The sequence below is a fragment of the Rhyacophila brunnea genome, unplaced genomic scaffold (genome assembly GCF_057557595.1).
Source record: "Rhyacophila brunnea isolate RB1 unplaced genomic scaffold, BYU_Rbru_1.0 scaffold_4, whole genome shotgun sequence".
Lineage (NCBI taxonomy): Eukaryota > Metazoa > Arthropoda > Insecta > Trichoptera > Rhyacophilidae > Rhyacophila > Rhyacophila brunnea.
The window spans coordinates 53,234,266-53,256,572 of record NW_028233068.1 but is presented as its reverse complement, the minus strand read 5'-3'; the positions used below and the strand labels follow the sequence as shown (position 1 = coordinate 53,256,572).

Below are 22,307 nucleotides of genomic sequence, written 5' to 3'. Positions count from 1 at the left end.
GTGAAAAAATAATAAGCCATAAAGTTGTGGAAAAAATAATATATTTTAATGATTACAACTAATGTTGGAATATTACAAGTTATTATAATGCCGTTCTTCAATACTATATTTTTATATAACAATATAATAGTAAATTTAAAAAATAATAAGAATTGTTTCCTACGCGAGAATGCCTCATTTCAACACCACAATCTTCTAATAGTTATTAAATTTATTAACAAAAACATAAAAAATAGTTAAAACATTTTATACATATTGCAAATTTATTTCCTTTAAAACTCGATAAAGATCATTATCACCATTAAGATTACATTACATTATTATAAGGTTTTCATAATCTTAGTTCTGATACAAAAAGTCTCAAGTATTAAAAAAATTTGTTTTCGTATAAACAATTAAATTTATTTATTGTGTAATTTTTGTGGTTAAAGTTTGATAGACACCATACTTTTTAGCATTTTCAGTTATTTTGAAGAACAATCAGTTAGTCATTCTATCTTATGAACCTCGTCAATCCAAAACATTAAAAACTGTCTTGATTTTCATTTAAATATAATATGGAAGTTTATAAAATGAAAAAATAGTAAAAATCCGTGTAAGAATATTAGAATATAAAACGATATCTCAGCAAAAATTGAGCATAATTTTTTAATGGAATACAGGATAGAAAATGACTGCGATGAAAATACACACTATAATCATAAACAGTTTTTCCTCTCTGTATTTTAAAATGCAAATAATATCTCATTCGTAACTAGTAACACCTGCTCGATTTTTAATTTAAGATATATCTGTGTTTCTTCCATAGTACGGGCGGACCTTCAATTTGATCAATATTTAAAGACAATGGCGGGCTATAAGATATTTGTCAGAACTATTATTAACTCGTATGCGATTTAAGATAATATTTCACCTTCCCTACATACATATCTACTTATTAAGAGTATGTGATTAAAAAATCTAATCTCTTCCGTTAAAAATTATTTTCACAATTAATAAGTCAATTTTTACACACGGCAACAAACCTTCACATACTAATTGCTTCTCCCTTAAATATGCCGACATTCGAAATTATATTTATACAGAAATACATGCTATAACATTAATCCTTGAACCACTTGGACCTCATGTTTGCTATAATTATCGAGAAGTCTCAGAGTATATTTATTTTTTTCTAACCCACAAAATACGACAGCCGATATCTTTTCTTAAATAAGTCAATCGACACAAAACACAGCAGCAGTATACATTCATTCAAACCTCATTTGCAGTTATTCAGGCAATTTTTGTTGTCAGAATGAAACAATTAGCCAAAGGAAAGTCAGCTGTAAAATCCAAAAACAATTATATCCCAGCCAGTGAACGACTTCGCTATGCGTTCAAGCGTCATTTTAATTCTCAAACTGTTACATTTTCAAGTGTAAATAAATACTAAAGGTGCCTTAGATCTCAGATATATCTATATTATATTTTGCACATATTTCGAATTCTATAATATATTTATTATTGTAAAAATATTACAGGCTGAAGTTTCCTTCATCGAATCTTGTTATAACGCAAGCCGGTGAGTTAAATTAGTCAATATGGCGTTGCAAATTATGTGCACTCTTACCAAAAGAAATAATTTAATTTACCTCCACCTACTTACAAACTTTTACCGGTGAAATTATCCATATCACATATTTTTATAAATAATCACTTTATACAGTATTGTAATAGAAAACAAGCTTTAAAAAAGTGCATCGGTAAAGTAGCGCTTTCCTGTTGATCTCTTAAGACAAGAGAAGCTGACCACAATTCATTTGTTACTAGTACGTTTTCATTTAGCCTATACAAGATACCTGCCCGTGCCATTTAAATTAAGTTATAATCAAACACAATGACATGCCTATTTAGTGTAAAAGATAATAGCTTTGTTCTTTTGATGGCACTTCGGGTCAGTGCCCGACACCACTGACAGTTGCTATGCACACATGGTACACGTTTACCTTGCAAAAATATCAAACACAGGTTACTTCTCTCTGTGACATGTATGCGGCAACATGCGATGATGTAGGCATTGATTTTTAAATGATGTAACGCCTCATTGATGTATTAATAGATCAACGCTGTCCGCATATGAAACAGTTTGAGAATTAAACCAAATTACCAAAATCTTGTCAGTTGATATTATTATCAATATGAGCTATAAATATTGCAACGGCACTAGTGGTTGAGATATGGCCACTGCGCCGTAAGGTGATCCTATAGGAGAGCTCTGATCTCTTTGTGAACATGGCAGAGGAAGTCAACATAGGATACGGAGCCGTCCTGGCCCTGGTCTTCCACCAGGAAGTGTTTGAACACTGTCTCCAGCTTGTCGTGCTGCCTAACCATCGTCAACTGAAACAAAATTGGTATTTTTATTATCTCTCTCATCAGTGAGACATGGAGATGTGGCCAATTTGAATCATTAGTTTTCGATATATACAATTCAAGAAGTCTGGTGGGTCATAATATACTTTAGACACTGAGAGCGGAATGCAGAAACATTTGTCATAACTAAAATTTCCTTAGCAGAAACTATTGAAAATAATACCATATTTAAAAATTCTCTTTCCTATAGTTTAGGTAAATTATTATATAATTGTTAAACGATGACAAAAATATGACAACTTCATTTTATAAATGCAATAACTATACATACATATTGATATTTTATTATAATACTCTTATGTTTCCGTTATAAGTCATTATACGTGATTCCACAGGCACCGCAAGATATTTTTTTAACATGGTAACACTAGCATCAAGTGTCATTCTTCACCTGGCATTTTGTATTTCTGCGGGTTGGCGTATAAAAGTAAAATAATATTCTGCAAGTACATGTCAAATGAATTAACACTATCAATATCCATATTGAGATACATTGTTAAATGAATTTGAGTGTATGGACTGTTTTATAGACATGCGAATTTATTTTGACAGCAGCTGTCAGTGGTAAATGGTAATACAGAAGGGGGCGTGTTCATAACAAAAGTAGTCTATGGTTAAGGATTCCTTAACTCCATACTCAGGATTGTCTATAGTTAAGTCATGCTTTTCGGCGACTTATCCTTAGGATCGAAATCTTAGATTGTGCATTCCGCTCTGAATCTGTTAATATTAATGGAAACTCAAGATGATATTTTACCGGTTATTAAACCCAAGACAAAATGTCATAAAGATGGCAGCCAACCTATTTATAAGAATACAATTACTACTACATACTTCAGTAAACGAAATGATTCGATTTTTATTTATCGATTCTTTCTCTATTTCAAGCCATCAACTAGTATAGTCACAATTCAGTCTTATCTCGTAAAGACAATCAAAAATGTAGTTGCATACACGTCTTCCTCTAGTTTTTATTTTAGCAGTGTACAAAAATATCAAGTTATATAATAATATTTATCTATATCGAACTATATTCCACCATTTATTTAAAAACCGCGCAACGATACGCATTTAAGCAACCTTTCAACTTAATAACATCAAAATATATCTGTGACAATTTCAATAATCGTAGTAAAATGGGGACAGATCCTTACCCTCATATGTCTCCGTCTTTCAGTTCTGACAGTGTGAATTAGATCTCTAATGGTTTGATTGAAAGGCTTGGCCAGCACCGGCAGCTGCATGGACTCCGTGTTCACTTCGGCGGCAGTATTCACCCCAAATAAGCCTTGGAGCAAATCAGGAGGTGTTTGAAGACCTATCCAAAGCATCATGTGTACTCCATTTTCTAAAAAATACAAAGATTCTTGTCAGTATAAATTCTTAATGTACCAATGTGCAACACTTAAAATTTAGCAATTCTTTTTACAAGATTAATTTAATCTATAACAGTTTAATCAAGTCTCTGTTATCTTTTCCTTTACATTTTCATGATATTATCACTGTGGAAATAGATTATGTTGATCTTAGTCATTGTGAGTCATTCTTCTCCTTTAGAAATTAGTGGAGCATAAAACCAACATTTTATAACTAGATTTCTTGCTAAAAATTGCTAGTCCACGAACATTATGGAAGATATCTACATAAGAAAAATACAATCGGCATAAATTACTGATGACGATATTTTTGAATACTACAATAAAATAGTCCTATCACCATTTGAAATAGGATGATAAATTTTCAAAACATTATTTTATATACTAAATTTATACCTAGGTACTAAAATGTACGGTAGTTGTATTAGAAAATGAATGAAACTCACCTAATAAATACAGTGAGTCGTCCCTAAGTTTCTCAGCAGTGCACCTCAAAGGTTCAGCCGGAGCTCCACTGGCCAGCGGCGCTAAGGCGAGTAATCGGGGATAGAGAGAACCTAAATTGCACGCAATGTCACTGGACAACGCGGCCTGCATCGCCCAACTGCGGTCGTCGCAAGACATATCAGCGCCTGAAATTCAACAAGCCAATAATTAGTATACTAATTTTGAGCTTTACACGAAAAAGTCTAGCTTTTTTTTATTATTTTCTCTAAATCACTGATTCTGCATTACATGTCTGCGTGTGAAGAAAAAATGTTTGTATATTCATAGAAAAAAGTTAAATTATCCTGAATTGGGTAGGATTCGTCAATTGTTAAACTTTTGAAATCAAAGTTGTAATTTTCATGCTAATTACAGAGGAAAAAAAGGTACTATATCTGACACCTGATTGTTTTGCTTTAATACGGCTATACAAATTAAAAACATTGAACAGCAGTTAATTGATGAGAATTTTGTAAATAATATAGTGAACACAGAGAGCGTGTTGCTATTTCAACAATAAATAAAAATAACACTGGGAATACTTTATCCACGGTCATGTATCTATGATTGAAATATTTTAAAGGTAACCATTAAATTATTCGAGTTGTTATTAACTATTAATTTACAATAATTTATATTTTGCATACATAATTTGATCCGGTGGATACAGGTTTGAGTCCCGTCGGGGGTCGTATTTTTCAAAAACATTTTTTCTAGTAGGTATAGATCTGAGATATTTTCAAATTATGTACATTTTGAGAATTATTCGTTGAATGAAAAATATAATAATACCATGTATTATGCAGTTTTTCTATTTTAATAATTTACGGAAAATAGTAATTTAAAAAATGACAAAACGTCTAATTGCAGGAAGCTACATTACATTGGTATGTCATTCACTGTTTAGTTTATGTTGTTCCACTTTCATCCATGCATAGCGTGCTTAACTATCTAATTAGTTCAACATAATATCCCTCTATAAAAATCAAAATTCACAAAATGAATCGCATCAAACAATTTATATAGATTTTGAGAGAAAAAAAATTAGACAACTTAACAAATAACCAAGAAATGACGTAAGTACCTCCATTTAAAGCATCGCTCCTGATCAAACAATTGGCGTAGAGTGGCAGTAGCTTCATGCCCTCGGGTAAAACCAGCTGGCCCGAACTCGTAGGGCTGGCGCAGTGCTTCCTGTACGAGACCAGCGCCTGCGCACATCTTGCTACCACTCCTTCCTTTATCGATTTCGGAGTGTGCTCACTTAATCGCCATACCGCTACGCATGAAAATAATACATATTCACACGTTTTCAATATATTAAAATGATATTTTATGTTTACTCACTTAAGACACTCTTATCTATCTTTCAGGTAAAGATTTATTGAAAACACAACACAGAAGTCCACAGTGTATTTTGAATGGTTGGTTGTTGTAGTATGGTGTAGTTAAGGACTAGGATGATTTGGCGCTGTCGACAGGACAATAGGATAACTGGAGAATGGGATAACTGGATGTCACACATATACGTGAAAAACGCAAAAAAAATATACACACAATACGACTTGAATTATGAGGTATAATAATATAAATTAACTATTAGTAAAACAGTGCAATACTATTTAATTTGGTGATATTCAGCAAATTGCCGAAATTCCAGAAATAATATTGATCGTTTGTTGTAGTGAAAGTTTGCGTAATATATTGTGCCAATCAAAAGTTTGTTGATGAAAAATAGTTTGTGTAATATCAAGACGTAATGTATAAGTATTTCTTCATGCATTTCATTAATCTGTGAAGTTATTGAATTGTGAAAATATAAACATCGTCAACAAAGTGGGATAATTTAACATTAGATGAGGTATTAGAGTATAAATACATATTTCAAAAGAACGGTCCAATACTATAATATGTGCAAAGTTGGATAAAAACAGTACATTATAGTGAAAAATTACCTTGTTTTGTTAAGAAATTAATAATAGTATCTAAATCGCAGCAACGATATAAGTCAGCCATTTGAGTTGCGACATTTAGAGACAGATTGCAAATCCTCAATCGTCTCTGACCAGTCGCGTGGGTGTACAGTAAGGCAACCTGAAAATTATTCACAGAATTCAATTTAGTTGTTAACACTTTACGGTCCGGTCACGCCACATTGGCGTCCTTTGCAAGCCGAACGTTACGATCCGGTGACGCCTACGTGGCGTCCTCACATAGGCATATCTTTACTGTGAAAAATAAATATGAAATTTAATATTTGGTTGCAAGATCTATCGACAGATGGTTGAATGACATGTGCAAGAAGTAAAAGCATGATGGAAAAAAAATATTTTGGGGTTTTTACAGAGATGGCGGACGTAATACCATTCAGTATTTTTTTGTACCTATACCATTTTTTTTATTAGTTACAAGCCCATTTCTAGACGGGTGAATCACGAGAAGTAAACAAAAAAGGTAATAAACACTCAATGTTATATTCCAGTGTCGTCACTTCAACTTCGAAATTTAATTGTCGACCCTTTTCAGTGGTAGTCACCCATTTATGAACCTGCATTCTTTTTTTTTTAAATGAACGCGATTTTTAGCTGTGAAATTGCATCCTATTTGATAATTTGTCATTAATGGTTTACTACCCATGAAACATCCACCATGCTTCATCATCCATGATAGAAATCTTAACTTGAAAATGAGAACAGTTATAAATGTGAACTTGTATCGCGTTGTCATTTTCGTTCGCTTTTTTCGGGAGATTATTGCTTGTGTAACTGCATAAATAATAGCTATTATTATTTATATTGCACTAATTTCATTGAAAAAATAATTAATCTAAGTATATTTTAGCTAGGATATATATTTTTTATTAGTTTTATCTCCAAAAAAACTTTTTAAAATGGAGGACCATTCGTTTTTAAACAGAGGAAAACTATGCGGATTGTATGTCAGATATTCCCAGTGACTGAAGATATCGGAGATTTTAGTGTAATTTTTAATCACAATCAAATATTTCCGGGGATTTCCGCAACTAATAAACGTTTAAGAAGAAAGTGTAAAGTGTGTTCCTCACATAAACTTCGAAAAGAAACTATTTACATGTCCAAAGAGTGTAAAGTACCTCTACATCTACATATTGGTAATTGGTTTTCTTCGTATAATTAAAAAAAAAGTGTATTAGTTGTTAGTTCATTTAACATTCATAGTTTTATAAACTATTTCAAATAATTTCAGCTTTAGTGTGATAATAATTATTTCGTGCCTAGCCAGTTATCTAAAGGTATTATCCATAAGATTGAGTGTTGATTCAAATATTTTTGTGGGATGTAGATGTTTGTTTTACAATCCTATTGCTCATAGATTTTGTTATATGAATTTTTTACGCACGCCTCTGCACTGTTATTGGATTGTCTCGATTCCTACAATAATACCAAATTGTAATAAGCGGTGGGAATGTATATGCGTGCATTTTATTTATTTGAATTTACTCGAAAATATGCACGCCACTGCACTGCCTTTATCGGCTAGGCCATAAAAATCATAAAACCAATAAATCACTAGTAAGTGTTAGTTCGGGAATGAATGTGCATTTATTTTTAAACACTTCACAGTTTGTGTTAAGTCTTTGTTATTTTATTATATTTGATAATCAGAGATATGAGTAGCTAGCGCTAAAAATGAATTGATACGTATTCTATAGCGGTGTAAAACATTTTGTATTTGAATATTTTATTATATTTTTTAATTAAAAAATAATATATTGTGATGCTTTATATCAATAGGCTGTTTCCTTTACATTATATTTAACAAATTGAACTAATCTAATAACATATAATAAATAATATACGAAAATTTACAAATTATATACTTTACCTTTATGGAACGCGGGCCAGAGGTTGACAAGTGTTGAATAAATGACACAATTTGATGCATTGATATATTTTAAGTATTTTCTGAAAATTTTATTGAAATATATCAATAGGTTCAAAAGTTATATCATTTTTAACTTCGCGATCGAAATTTGTTGATTTTCATTAAAAAATACCGGATATTGGCGTAGGTTCTTCGCGAAAATTCGCGGACCGTATAGTGTTAAATTAAAGTCGTCCACTCAATAAAAATTTAATAATTACCACATGAAATGGTTTATTTAAAATAATATTTACCTGAATATAAACGCCATCTTCTCCCGTAAGTTTATCATCATGTTTTATTTCAACGCCTATCGCTTTGTCACAATCTGAAAATAATGAAATCGTAAATCATTTTTTAAAAATTATTTATTCTAACCAAAGACATAGAATCATTTCCCTACAAAAAACACTGAAGTAAGTTCCAGTTTGATGTAAGTGTCATTTTGTATAGAAAAAAGAAACAGCAAATGAGACGACTAGTTTCATAGTTAATAAATGGAGGTTTCATCATTTTGATATAATCGCAAAAAACCGTCAGGCACATTTGGGACTGCAAATAGAACATTATTTTCTTTTTTCATAAACATTAATTAGTACATAATTAAAAAGAGTGTTTGAAGCGATTCGTCAAATATTAAAAATGGCAACTTAAAATTAATATAAACGACTTTGCAATCAATCTCCGGTTTAATTGTATTTAATTAACAAACTGAGCTGGATTTGATATTTTTTTATGGATGTACATGATGGTAAAGTATTAGTGCAGTATTCTCAGAGATCCTTTTTTGCCTCATCGCAATATATTTAGGCTTCATCACTATAGAAGATTTTCTTCAATATCTCTGATTCTACCTGTGCCTACACGTTTATTTTTTAACTTGAAGTGAAATATGACTCCATTGGACAAGTCATGATCATCTCAAGGACTAAATGAGATAATGGAAACATTTTCTGGGGCATCCCAGTCCCACAGTCGGCTGTAGTGACAGTGACATTGGTGATGTTATTTGTTATCTAAACTTGATTATAATCTAGTTTAATCATTTTATGCAGATAAAATACACCAAACCAAAGGTGAAATATAAATTATTGCATAATGAAGCACTGACAGTTAGAGACTTGGAGAGGTACTATTGTAACTAAAAAGTCAAGAATTGATTTAATTGCTAGTAAAATAATTGAAAAGATGGCATGTTGTCAAACTAACCCAATGTAGCCAATTCCACATCAGTGGTATTGCTCATAAAGAAGTGTCCGTAGAAATCGGTCGCTCGGACACCCGTCGAAGTCCTAACTCTCATTACTGCATCGTAAGCTGTCGGCCGCGTGAGGACTCGACTTAAATCTGCCAGGAATCTTTCACCGTCGATGTCAGCCTGAAATAACAATTAACACATAAATCAAAATTTTAATAGAATAATGGTAGACATGAATAATTGCATATTGAGTCTATGGTAAAGTACTTTACAGATGCTCTCATTTGGTCAGTTGATTACGTCGATTTTGTCAGATTAGATAAAATAATTATCAGGTTGTGTGTTGGTGTTAAATGATGTCAGCTGACGGTGCCTGACCTATCAGATCGTTTGAAAGATTATCAGATTATTCAGCGTCAATCAGGCTTAAATGTCAGTGTGATTAACGGGATACAGTAAAGTATTGGGCATATAGTACCAAATACGATTTTCATTCCTTCTAGCGAATTCAAAATTTTGTTGTTTTGATAAAGTAAGAGGCATGATGTTTTCGTTCCGCTTAGGAAGCAAAAGATGACTGACAAAATCAGGCTGTCATAAACACCTCTTGATTTGGTCAGGCTGATTGTCTACCCAACCAAATCAAGGAGTAGATTTATAATAGTAATATTTCTTATATTTAAAAAAAAAAATGTTATTGCTAACACATCCTGAATGAATAAAAATACAGCTCAACTTCTCTGTTGGAGGATATGGGTGAAAACATCACAAAAAATATTACTTATTGATATAATAAGAAGTATTTATTTTTGTTTACTGTATAGAACTGTACCTGGAAATATGTATACTTGTGCAATGAGCCGCCAGTCAATCTGGGTAGCTGACCGATTGTTGCCGCATCAACGTAGGAATTATTGAACAAGAATAATTCTACGCCGCAGCCAGCACCCACGCAGTCCTGTCCCACTTCATTGTAAGCTTTCGTTTGAGGAGCTGAAAACCAACATGTCAAAATTATATTACAAGATGTCAAATGGCTCTTTATCGAAAGACGACATGCAACATTATAATTGAAATTGAGTTTAGTGAATTTGGCATGAAAATCTGGTATCATCTTGACCTTTTTGAAAATTTTACAAGCTTAATTAAGAGCATACATAAGTGAAACGGCAAATAATTTTTAACAATAGGTGGGACGAAATTTCGCACTCATCGCCAATCGGAGGGCGGTAATCTTTTTAGACCATGCCTCAGCTGAAGTATAGCCTTAAATCAAATATGTACTGTAACATACATGTTATCTATTTGCACTATATCTATTTTCTATATGGGTTTTTAATTTATACATTGATTATGAATAATGGTGACTTACTTAGAATATTCTTTTCCTTATCGGTACCGAGGAGTTTTCTGTCATCCCTGTTTACGAGACGACCTGGAGCATTGCCCGTTGGCAGCGAAGAATGGAAAATCAGCAACTTTCCGACGCATTCTGCAGCTTTTAAAGCTTCTAGACCAGCCTGAAAAGTTTTTATTGATTCACTCCAAATAGTCATTGAAATAAAATAAGTTACATACAGTCTATTAATGCTAATTATTGTCAATCGAGTACCTACTTCTTGTCACACAACATTTATTTGTCGAATTTGATGATGCAGGTGCTCATGACTTGTTATTGTTCTCAATCCTGTCCAAGTCTCTATTTTGGCTGTATATCAAAATTAATCTGCCCTTAAATCAATTGATAATATATTGTACCATGAAAGGGAAAAGCCCTATAAAATGCCATAGGAACTGCTTTTAACTACTCACGACATCTTCAAACTCATATGCAAATCCATCTACGGCTCTATATAACTGATAATGATTAAAGTTAGTTTGTTATTACTGTTAATATACTAGATTAAACCATTGAGTTTATAATTTCTTTATATTAAGAGTTTTTATGATTGTTTATTTGTTTATAGTGGAAGCTAAAGGTAGGTATGCATAGAGCCTGAAGATGCAGAAATGCGAAACTTGGACTGATAAAATTTATTCCGATGGAATAGTATAAAATTCTCGATTTAGTTTCCATCAAATTTCCTTAGTGAATAGTATTAATTTTAGACAAGACAAAATTGATTAAAAGATGTCTTACCACGACAGCTGGCAACAAGATGGTCTCTGTCTCCTTGGTTTCCTGGAAGATAGCAGGAATCTGCTCGGCCAACGCATCTAGAAGATGACCAGCCTTGCCGGGGTCCACCAGTAGTCCTCGGGCCAGTGGAACAAATACATCTTGTACATCGCCTACCACCATCATTTGTGGCTGAGCCAACGTTTCCTGTCAATATAGATTCAAATTGATCATGGAGATCTTTCTAAAAGACGTTAAAACAAAAACCTTATTAACACGTTGTGGAAATATTATATATGGTCATACTTGAAGCAAAAATAGTAAATAACTTTATTATAATACTAAGGTCTAGCATGTTGGAATAAATGAGATTTTTTAAATATTGAAATGCAGTTGAAAAGTCCAAAACCCCTCATCGCTTACATTGATATTGTAAAAATGCACTGTGGATCCGTAGGTGATGAGGCCGACCCTCGGAGGTGCTGGCATCTTCTCCAGAAGAGACTTGAGTTGCCCCACTACCAGAGAGGTGAGACCGCTGCGTATCGCATTGTAAGATACGTCCACCACAAAGATGATCGCAGGAGGGCTCGGTAATACATTGTTCTGAAATCATAACATCAACAATTATAGCACAAATTAAAAAAAATTGTACTGTTCTGATTTTGTCCTGCTGTTATCTTCGTTGATAATGTTGCAGTCAGTTGCAATTTGACTACTTTTTAGTTCAGACGTTGGTGTCTGGAAAATTTGATAACCGTATCTCTACAAATAACCTAGTTCATTTTGACTTGAGTCCATCTGTTAACAAATAGAAATCCCAAGATTAATTTGTGATCTATGTTGATCTTTGGTTAGCTCTTAGTTTGGAGTACAATTTTGGTTCGCGGTAATATTAGATCGTTTTTCTTCGAAGTTATTGTGAATGGTGTTAACTTTTTTAAAACTGAAATTGATAAACAAGACCTGCGCATATTACATACGTGGCTTCAACAAAGCGCGCAATATTGCTCAACGTGTGGACGTACAATATCAAAATCTGACGACATCAATTAGTTATCTCATTCATATGATTTAACAGAGCCCATTTTTTCTTTTAGGCTTTTTGGAGGAACGGGTCAAAGGAAACACCGATGACAATTAAACAATTATTGAAACACAAAATTCGCAAAGAAATTTACCAAATTACCCAAGAAATATGTCAAAATCTAGTCGAAAGAACACGCATTGCAACCAACACACTGCAGCCAAAGACGGCCATTTGGCTGATACCATATTTCATAACTAATCTAAGAATTACAATATACTATATTATAAATATTCAAAAAAAAAAAAAACAGAACGGTACATAAAAAAACAACTTGTATAATAAAACACCCATGTTACAGACGTATATATAACAGTTTACATATAAATCATTTAATTTTTGACTCACTCTGCAATATTCCTTGGTGGCAACAATCTCATAACATCCTAAAGACATCTCAGGTATGGCATGACCATAATGCTGACCATTGTTTAGATACTGGGTGTACTCCATAGGAACTGTAAGCAATACATTTAAATATCGTCAATATTATGCTGATTGGCAGACACATCAATCGTGGCGACGTTTCTTATGCTTTGTTTAGTAGGATAAGTTGAAATTTTAGTAGGTATGTAATATTGACAAGTTGTGCCAGAACCTTCCCTTACTGAGATGGTAAAAAGCTTAGGACATGGTGAGAATTTGCCTTACAATTTGAGGTTGGAGTGTGACTGTCTCACACCAATGAAACATCCCTCTTAAAAATAGAATATTGGGTAAAAGCTGCATAGAAATCTTTTTCGGTTGTTATATTGGTAGCTCTAATGCTGACAGATTCAAAATATCAGATTATAGCATTTCTGAAAAAAAGTGATTGGTGTTCCACAGACAAGCCTTTGTGTAGAAGAGGCCACATAAAAGACAATACGTTAATAATAAAATATGTAACAAACCTTCTGTAGTAGCTTTACAGAAGGCACACTGAAAGTGTCTGCCGCCATCGACGAACTTCATGGCGGGGCACATATACGCCTTGCATCGTGAGCAACGAACAGGGCCCATCTCAGGGCTGCCTGTCACCTGAGACATGTCCAGCAGGGGAGGCGGACGTTCCGCTCCAACCGTCTCCGCCATCGGTGACACCTTGACAGTACAAATAATTCATAGTAGTACATAAAAAGTAAACCATATTACTTCCGCATAATTCAAAATTTCCGTTTTAATAAAAAAATTGGTGTGAGGGAAACATTATTTTACAAATCAGCAGTATACTGTATCTCTATGACATGGGTCTAGTGTTCAAATCCCATTAACTTATTGTAGTTCATATATTTTGCAATTGATGTGTTTCTAAAATAGGTACCATTATGAATTATAATAGTTTTTTTGGTTATCACCGTGTGTTCTTCTTCCTTCTTTCCTCGACGTTTCAAGCGCGATACAGAGGCCATTCTCTTGAGAAACGTCGAGATAAGGAGGAAGAACATGTGGTAACAACCCAAAAAAACTATTACGATAACATACAACCGTGAGTCTCGAATGAATGTTCTCCTCTTCTTTCCTTTATTTCATTTTCACCCGTGATAGGAGTTAAACAAATGTTTTACAAGCAATCCCCATAAAATTCCTGAACAAAACTTCATCAGAGTTGACTACGTCAAACTAGCAGTGTCTAATCATATTTTTTTTATTGTTTCCCGTTAAGATGACATTGTCAAACCACAAATAATAAAAACCACATTAAAAATATCTGAGATTGTACACCAATAACCATCAACATAGATATGTTTTGTTGTTGAGACTGCCAATCAATATACACTGTAAATATTTCAGTATCTTCTCAAGAAATATTAATTGTCAATTATTATTATTGATTAACTTGCAGTGGTGTATAGAGGTGAGTTGGAAATACTGTCACCAGTTTGTGTACTAAGTCTCGGTTGAAACTACCCATACTCAGTATGTGTGGCCCAATAAACTTGTTCCAAAAAACTTGTGATGACATCATTGCGAGTCCCTCGCCAGTTGGTAGACTTTCAACACTATTGACATTAAATGCGTGCGAGCGAGATAAGCACTTGAATATAGATATATTTTAATTTATTAGTCTATTGCATTCAAATGTATGAACAATAGGTCATAAATAATTTTGTGTCGCAGCACAGTGGTGAGATGACTGCACTCATGAATTTAAAATGTGTTTAGAATTTTATAATAAATGGGACAATTCGAAAAGCGGAGCTCAGTGTATTTTTAGCGATTCTATTGAAGCCGATATTTCAAATACTAATATGGAGTTAGTTTTAGTTCGAGTTGAGTATGAGACTTATGTCGCATACGCACGCCAAACGCTCTATATAGTATTCCAAATACTAGTAAGTATTTTGGAACAAGTTTCGATACTAAGTATTTTTTTATACTGGTAGTTAAGTATACTTAGTCTTTAAAATCAACCAGTTTTCCCACCTCTAGTGGTGTAGTTGCATACTTCTAGTTCTTCTTAAGGTAAATGTGTAAGCAGACCTGGTAAAAACAAGGTAACTGCCGAGAAATTATAGACAAACTATCAAATTAATTTTATTTTAGACTCTAGTGCTCAAATTTCGTAACCATAGGTTTTGTTAAAATCTTACCACAACGCAGAAGGGTACAGCGGTTTGCTTTATCATATCTGGTGTTGCTGGTACACTATACATCGAGCTCCTGATGTAGCGGGGACCTGAAACAATATATATATATATATATAATCAATATTAATAAAATAAGTAAGGTTATAACAAGCATAATGGTATAAAGGTTTCATTATTGTTTACCTATTATATAATCTTAATTCCAAAAGTCTAAATTCTATCAGAATCGTCAATATGGCTGTAATATTTAAACTTGAATTTTCATTGAAGGTCCCCACAGAGCATCCAATCATAGTAAATGCTTAGAGCAAAACTTTCTTAGCAATTATAACACATCAAATTTATCACTTCAGCCAAAATTTAAGGCCATTGGACCCGTTTTTTCCTGTCTTCTCAGAATCGTGGAAATGGCAAGGACGTTTAACACGAATTGACACATAATAAACACTTTATTTATTTAAAATCTAATAAATAATATTCAAATAACACTTTTTGTGTCATTAAAATTTTCTGATTCGCTTTACTTTTTAAAATAAATGACAAATAGTCGGTCCTGTTTTCGAAATTGGCCAAAACGACTGTCACGCCACAGTGAATTTTTGAACTTAATAATAGTTTTGCAGGTATATATTGTATGAAAGAAATGGGTAAAACAATACATTTCATTGATTAACTCACATACTTTTTTTAATTTCAGAAAAATAAAGATTTTAAAGCCATTTTAGTTTGAGTATACATCAGCCAATTTTGAATGATTTTTTCTCACAAAATAATATATACTGCACAATAAAAATATTTTTTTATTATAATATAACATTTCCGTAATACTATAAATAATAATTAACAATGAAAAAATAAATAAAACCCTATAAATTCGGTACAATTAGTGACGCTATATTACCAAAACACGTCGTACGTTTTCATGTATTTATCCTATTTTCAGACAATTTAGATATATAATTATTTTGCAAAATTAACAAAAAGAGACCATTTGATCGATTAATCCATATAGTTTTTCTAATTTCTCATTTCTAACCTTAGTAGGCTTCTAAATTTCAACGGTGAGGACGTCTTTTTTTTCCAAATTTTTATCCGTCACGAACAGTATTTTAACTCATAGAAAAATGACCTTTACTCGCATTGCAGTAACAATCAAATTGGCAAGACCACATGACGTAGACCAGGTGTTATAATTTGTGTTGACAAATCAAACATCATAAAATACCAGTGAATGTCAAACTGAGAAAAATGTAGTTATATTATATTATTTATTATCTTGTAATACAAATGGTTGCAGCATGTGAGATATTGTAAGATAATTGAATCTTATAACCACGATGGCTACAAAGAAGTCCTAAAGGTATTCGTTCGGTGCAACATTTATAAAAAAAAATATTTTGGACTTGAGCAGTTTAGATAAAATATAGGTGGACTTTAATTATTTTGATAAATACCTACTTGGTTGGGCTTTAAACGATTTGAAAAACTTTGCATGTACTTAATACAGTTTTTATGTACCTGGGTCGCCATGTTTTGTTATTTTCAAAGGGACGTATCCAGGAGTATGTTTATTGGCATTATCAATAGAAACAAAATAATATTATTTTTCAAGGTCTATTTATTATCGATCTTAAGTGGTTTATGTCACAAATAGTAAATTTGTAGAAAATTTAAAGTAAAATACGTTTTCGAATGCTGTCATAGTAATGGCCACTGAAACATGTGTCATAATTTTCCTAATCGTCAAAATAATAATAAAATAAGTGTTTTGGGGCAGAAAATCACGTATATGTTTTATGATGTATGTATTTTTCAGATGGTTTGTGGTAAAATCTTTTTTTTTCATACTGCCACAATTCAACTATTCATAATTAATTGTTTGTTAAATTTTTCATTGTGCACTTTGACTTAATAGGTAGGTGATAAAGTTTTTACCTTACTTTATTGTATTAATTTATTGTTAAGTGAGAATTAGCTGCTTTCGTTGTCAGTGTGTATTTGATGAGTGCGCATAGTGCCTGACGATGTCGAAAGGCGAAACCAGGATCGCATAAAACGACTCAAATGAAATAGTACAAAACTTAAATCCATTAGAATTTAATATATTTAATGCCGAGTTGAATTGAATGGAATCACCTTAGGCATTTATTAGTAATTATTTAACACAAGTAAAAAATATATTGAGGTAAGAACCTAGTTCATTGAATAATAAAAACAATATTACTCTTTACATCACAACTGACAAGATTTATATGAATTGTATATTGCCTGAACTCATTGATCCTAGACTAACACGGTCGATGGATATAAGAAACCCTCAATATCATAATTATATTAGATGCTATCAATAGAAAAGAAAAAAAAATAAAAAATAATAAAAATTTATAATAGTTATTCTAACACATTACATACCGTTAAGCCTGTACACTAATTAAAGAACCAATTATTAATTTTCTATACACACTAATGTTCCGAAATCCTCCGCGGCGACCAAAACGTACTGCCGTCAAATACACGTTATTATAATAATGGTTTCTTAAATCTTGATTGTTGCGTAATAAATTTTAAAAAAATTGTAAAAAGTTGTAAATATTCATTGAATTGCTTTCTTTTATGAGTCATGTTTTTATAATTCAATAAAAACGCAATAATAACAGAAATCTTTTATGCATCTTGTGAATGTTTTAAACTTATAATTTGTAATGTGAGCTCATGAAAAAATGAATAACTTTTGTATTCATACACACCGATATATATAAATAATATACCAATTTGAAACACCTCAGAAACATACATAAGTATTAGATTTTTTTTTGAAAAATATTTGAATTTGAACCCACAATATGATAGGTTCAAGAAAAGGTGTCACTTCACAAATTCAGCATATCAATAATATGAGGTTCTTATTTGGAGGTCTACTATTTTTATTCTTATAATTTATTCTACCTACCACAAAAATGTTTAAAAAATTTGTTAGGAAAAAAAATATTATTAATTCAACACTTTTAAAACCTCTGATTTCGTATCTACTCCCAGAGACGCTGTTTGTTTTTTTTATGCCGCGTATTGCTATTTTGTTGTGGCTCTTGAACCCATAGGCCTTAAGGTGTAATTAACATGCATCAACGGGTAATTGGAAGAGGTATTGCTAGTGAGTCTAATGTACGCGTCGTCGGAAGATATAACAGTACTGTTATATCCTATCAGGAATACAGCGGAAAACACATTTTGGAAATAGCCGATAAACTGGATTATTTGTTAGGTTAACCCAGCAATACTCAACCTGCGGCCCTTTAAGCTTTTATGTGCGGCCTGAAACACATTTATTATCAGGAATTTCGTATATCTTAAGATTCGTTTCGACTTTGACGCACAGATAGTGACACCCGAAGAGGATTGTCATTATGGTCCACATCAGATCTGGTATAAGAGTGTTGCTATTGCACACGATTAATTTAAAAAACACGCATAATTTTTAAAATCTCAAAAATGTTTTGTAAAAAAGGGGGGTTTCATGTTTTTTTTCGTCACACCAGTAATGATGCGGCCCGCGTTACTTTACAAATATAAATGTATTTGGCCTGAAAAAAAAAAAGGTTGAGTATCATTGGGTTAACCTAACCAAACCTAACCAAACCCAACATAACCCAAACAAACAAATAATCCAGTATATCAGGTATTTTCAAAATGTGTTTTCGCTGTATTCCTCATAACCGAACAGTACCGATATAACATAGAAATCACTTTTCCCTCACATAAAAGGAAGCAATTATGCAGACATTTATGGTCAATAGTGTTTGGGTATCAATACATGCTTCATAAAAAGCACTATTGAACAGAATATTCTTTTGGTAAAATTAAGAAGCTATACTCACTGGCATTTCCTTGGTCATCTACAATGAAATCTGTCGTAACAAGTGGAGGAACAAGACCTTTTTGGTTTGTTACGAAAACACCACTATTATTATTTTGGTCATCAGTCATCACTTGAATCTGTAAAATCAACGAAGACACAATAAGTAATCACTTAATCTTAATAGAATGTACTTTTAGGAAAAAAGATTTTTAATTTGTTATTACGAGTATTGGTTTGAATTAATCTTAGGTATGTATTAAGAACACTGTCTAGTAGTAGGCTGTGAAAACTTTAGCTTGGGGTGCGACGATTTGGAGAACGAATAGCTTGCAATACTCACATCTCACCACTAGTGCCACCGCCGTGCCCCAAGTTATAGTTGCCAATCTCTAATAATATAATTTGAACTTGTTTTTTTAAAATTTGTAATAGAAATCAACAAACCGGACTAGGCATCTGATCGGGATTCAATCTCTTCGGAGCTTGGTTTTGGTATCCGTACTGTCCTTGCTGTTGGTTAGGATATCCTTGAGGAGGTCCAGGATAGCCCGGCTGCTGGGCGGGATAGCCGGCGTGCTGGTTTGGTTGCGGCGGCTGAGCGGGGAATCCTCCCCCCTGCTGATTGGGGTAACCGGGATATTGCTGAGCGGGTGGCGGATAGCTTTGGTCCCGCGCCAGCGGCGGAACTCCTGATATAGGCATCTGCGGCTTTTGGTACTGCTGTCCTGGTAATGGAGGCATTCCTGGATGGGGCATCGATCCCATCGGGGCTCCTGGCGGTTTCGGTCCGGTCATGTTATTGTTTTGAAATCCCGGAATCGTGTTATTTATCATGTTGTTTTGTGGATTATTGCTGAATTGCGAAGGTGGAGCGTTTTGGCCTAGGAAGCCTTGTTGATTTTGGGGGGCCTGCATCGGGGGAAAGTTCGGTCTGTTTTGAGTTGTTGATGACAAGGGGAACTGTCCTTGAGGAGGCTGCGAAGGTATTCCAGGTCTACCTAAATTGGGATTATTCCCTTGCGGAGGAAAGCCCATAGGCCCCGCATTATTTTGGATACCGGGAACCGGCATCTGCTGTGACATAGAAACGGGAGTTTGGGATTTAGGAGGAGCAATCGGCCCTCCGTCTTGCATAGACGGTTGATTTAATCCAGTTGGAGGTGGCGCCATACTGATGGGCTGCTGCTGCTGCTGGGAGCTGAAATTTGAAGGTGGCCTCGGCATCGGGGGTAAACCTTGAGTAGGCTGAGCAGCACCTGGAGGTCCCTGAGGTGGATTATTGTGTTGTGGTACACCAGCCATAGTTTGCTGCGGTGCTTGCTGTGTTGATGGTAATTGCGCTGCCGGCATCGGTCTTCCAGGGGGAAATTGGCCAGGGGGCAATTGACTCGGAGGTAGTTGACCAGGGGGGAATTGACCTGGTGGTAATTGGCCGGATGTGAATTGTCCTTGGGAGGGCAATGATCCAAGTGGCATTTTTCCCGGTGGCATTTGTCCCGGTGGCATTTGTCCTGGTGGCAATTGTCCTTGAGACATTTGCCCAGGTGGCATCTGTCCTGGCGGCATCTGTCCTGGCGGCATCTGTCCTGGCGGCATTTGCCCGGGTGGCATTTGCCCGGGTGGCATCTGCCCAGGAGGCATCTGCCCGAGTGGCATTTGACCCGGAGGCATCTGCCCGGGTGGCATCTGCCCTGGTGACATTTGCCCTGGTGGCATCTGATTGCCTTGCGGTCCGATTGCAAATTGCTGCTTTTGTCCCAGTCCCTGCGGTATAGGTTGTCCGTTAAGAAAAGGTCCGTTGGCATTTTGGCCAATGTTAAGTGCCTGCATTTTTTGTCCGATACCTGCCGTACTGACTGGTGGATTTCCCATACTCTGTGGCGGATATTGCGGATTGTGGTTGGTTCCATTGTTTAGCGGAGGAGGCATGAAGGGGCTACTCGGATACGGCAATTGGTTTGACGATGGATTATTATTGAGGGGCGGCTGCCCCGGCATGAATTGTGGGTTCATTCCGGTTTCTATTGTGTTCCACTATCTAATGGCTGAAAAAAATAACATGTATTTTTGAAATTGTATTTACAATTTTAATTATGTATGTATTCATTTTTATTGAGTTAAAAGTATAACATTTTCTTAGCTAGACAGATACCACTGATACCTACAATATTGTGAGTATGCTAAACCGGCTATAATCCTGTTTGTTAATTTATCACTAAAATCCATTTTGAATTAAATTTAATATCATGGTACAATATAGATATATTGCAAAAAAACATATAGCGTCAAAACGGCATGAAAAGTGTTCAGCAAAACCATTCATAGTTTAAAAGGGATGATATAGTAATTTTGGTTGCGTTTAAATCACTATATAAAGCGTAAGTCTTTAATAAACCACTATTATGACCACTTCATTGGAAATTATTATTTTGACAGTTCCATCTTGGTGGAATATTTTAATGAGTTAGTTATGTATGTTTCTTAACAATTGACTATGTTTTTGATGACGGTGATGAAACCATAATTTCTCCGTTTTATCAATATCACAAAGTTTAGTCAGCATGTAGTTAAAACTGACATGTCACTTTCGCTTTTTCATCAAATGGGTACCTATTAGGCACACGTAATATTTCAATAATAACTTCATATTAATAGAAATTAAGCCTTTACAATATTTTTACTTACATATTACTTGACATACCAAATATGTTTGGCGTCAAAGAAGCAATTGTGTAATATTTAAGGCTTACTGACACCAGAATTAGGCCAAATAGATGAAGAATAATCGAATTGACACGACTATGCAAATACGATTATTTTAACATTGTAAAATAACTACAATCACGGGACAGGTGATTTTTTTACGAACGTCAGATATACATGTAAGGCATTATTACTTACAATTGTGGCGCAGTCTGAGCCCTTTAAACGTGAAAAAATAATAAACAAACTGGCAAAGTGACACAGCCACTACAAATAACATACGGGCCACGTATTCCCGGCGGTGTTGCCTACTAAAAACTTGAGATGTGGAACTTGATGTTTATGACTAGTGAATCTTCTATTTTATGGACAGGCGACGTGATTAAATGCTATAAAACAATTTACTTTCGGCATTTTATTAAAGATTTCATGGTATTTCCATTAAAATAATAACCAAATTATATATTTTAAAGGCTTGAACAATATATTTCTTGGAAGGATGACGCTATTTTTTCACCATACAAAATAATATGTTGAATAACAAATAATAATGACATTTTCACTTTGATAAATTGAACTATTGTAAATATAATA

At 33.8% G+C, this 22,307-nt stretch overlaps 1 protein-coding gene across 1 annotated transcript; it reads right to left on the bottom strand.

Annotated features, from left to right (window-relative positions):
* Nucleotides 1–421: 421 nt before the first annotated feature.
* Nucleotides 422–22,031, bottom strand: Sec24CD (COPII coat complex component secretory 24CD). Its single transcript, XM_085954106.1, has 17 exons — nucleotides 21,912–22,031; nucleotides 19,455–21,055; nucleotides 19,030–19,147; nucleotides 15,158–15,243; nucleotides 13,478–13,667; nucleotides 12,933–13,042; nucleotides 11,921–12,103; nucleotides 11,519–11,704; nucleotides 10,751–10,898; nucleotides 10,211–10,371; nucleotides 9,390–9,558; nucleotides 8,435–8,508; nucleotides 6,233–6,371; nucleotides 5,362–5,556; nucleotides 4,238–4,423; nucleotides 3,570–3,763; nucleotides 422–2,382 (listed from the first exon to the last, which is right to left on the bottom strand). The coding sequence occupies exons 2-17, from the start codon at nucleotides 21,021–21,023 to the stop codon at nucleotides 2,245–2,247; spliced, it is 3,846 nt and encodes a 1,281-aa protein (XP_085810232.1). The 5' UTR covers nucleotides 21,024–21,055; nucleotides 21,912–22,031; the 3' UTR covers nucleotides 422–2,244.
* Between the last annotated feature and the right edge of the window lie 276 nt (nucleotides 22,032–22,307).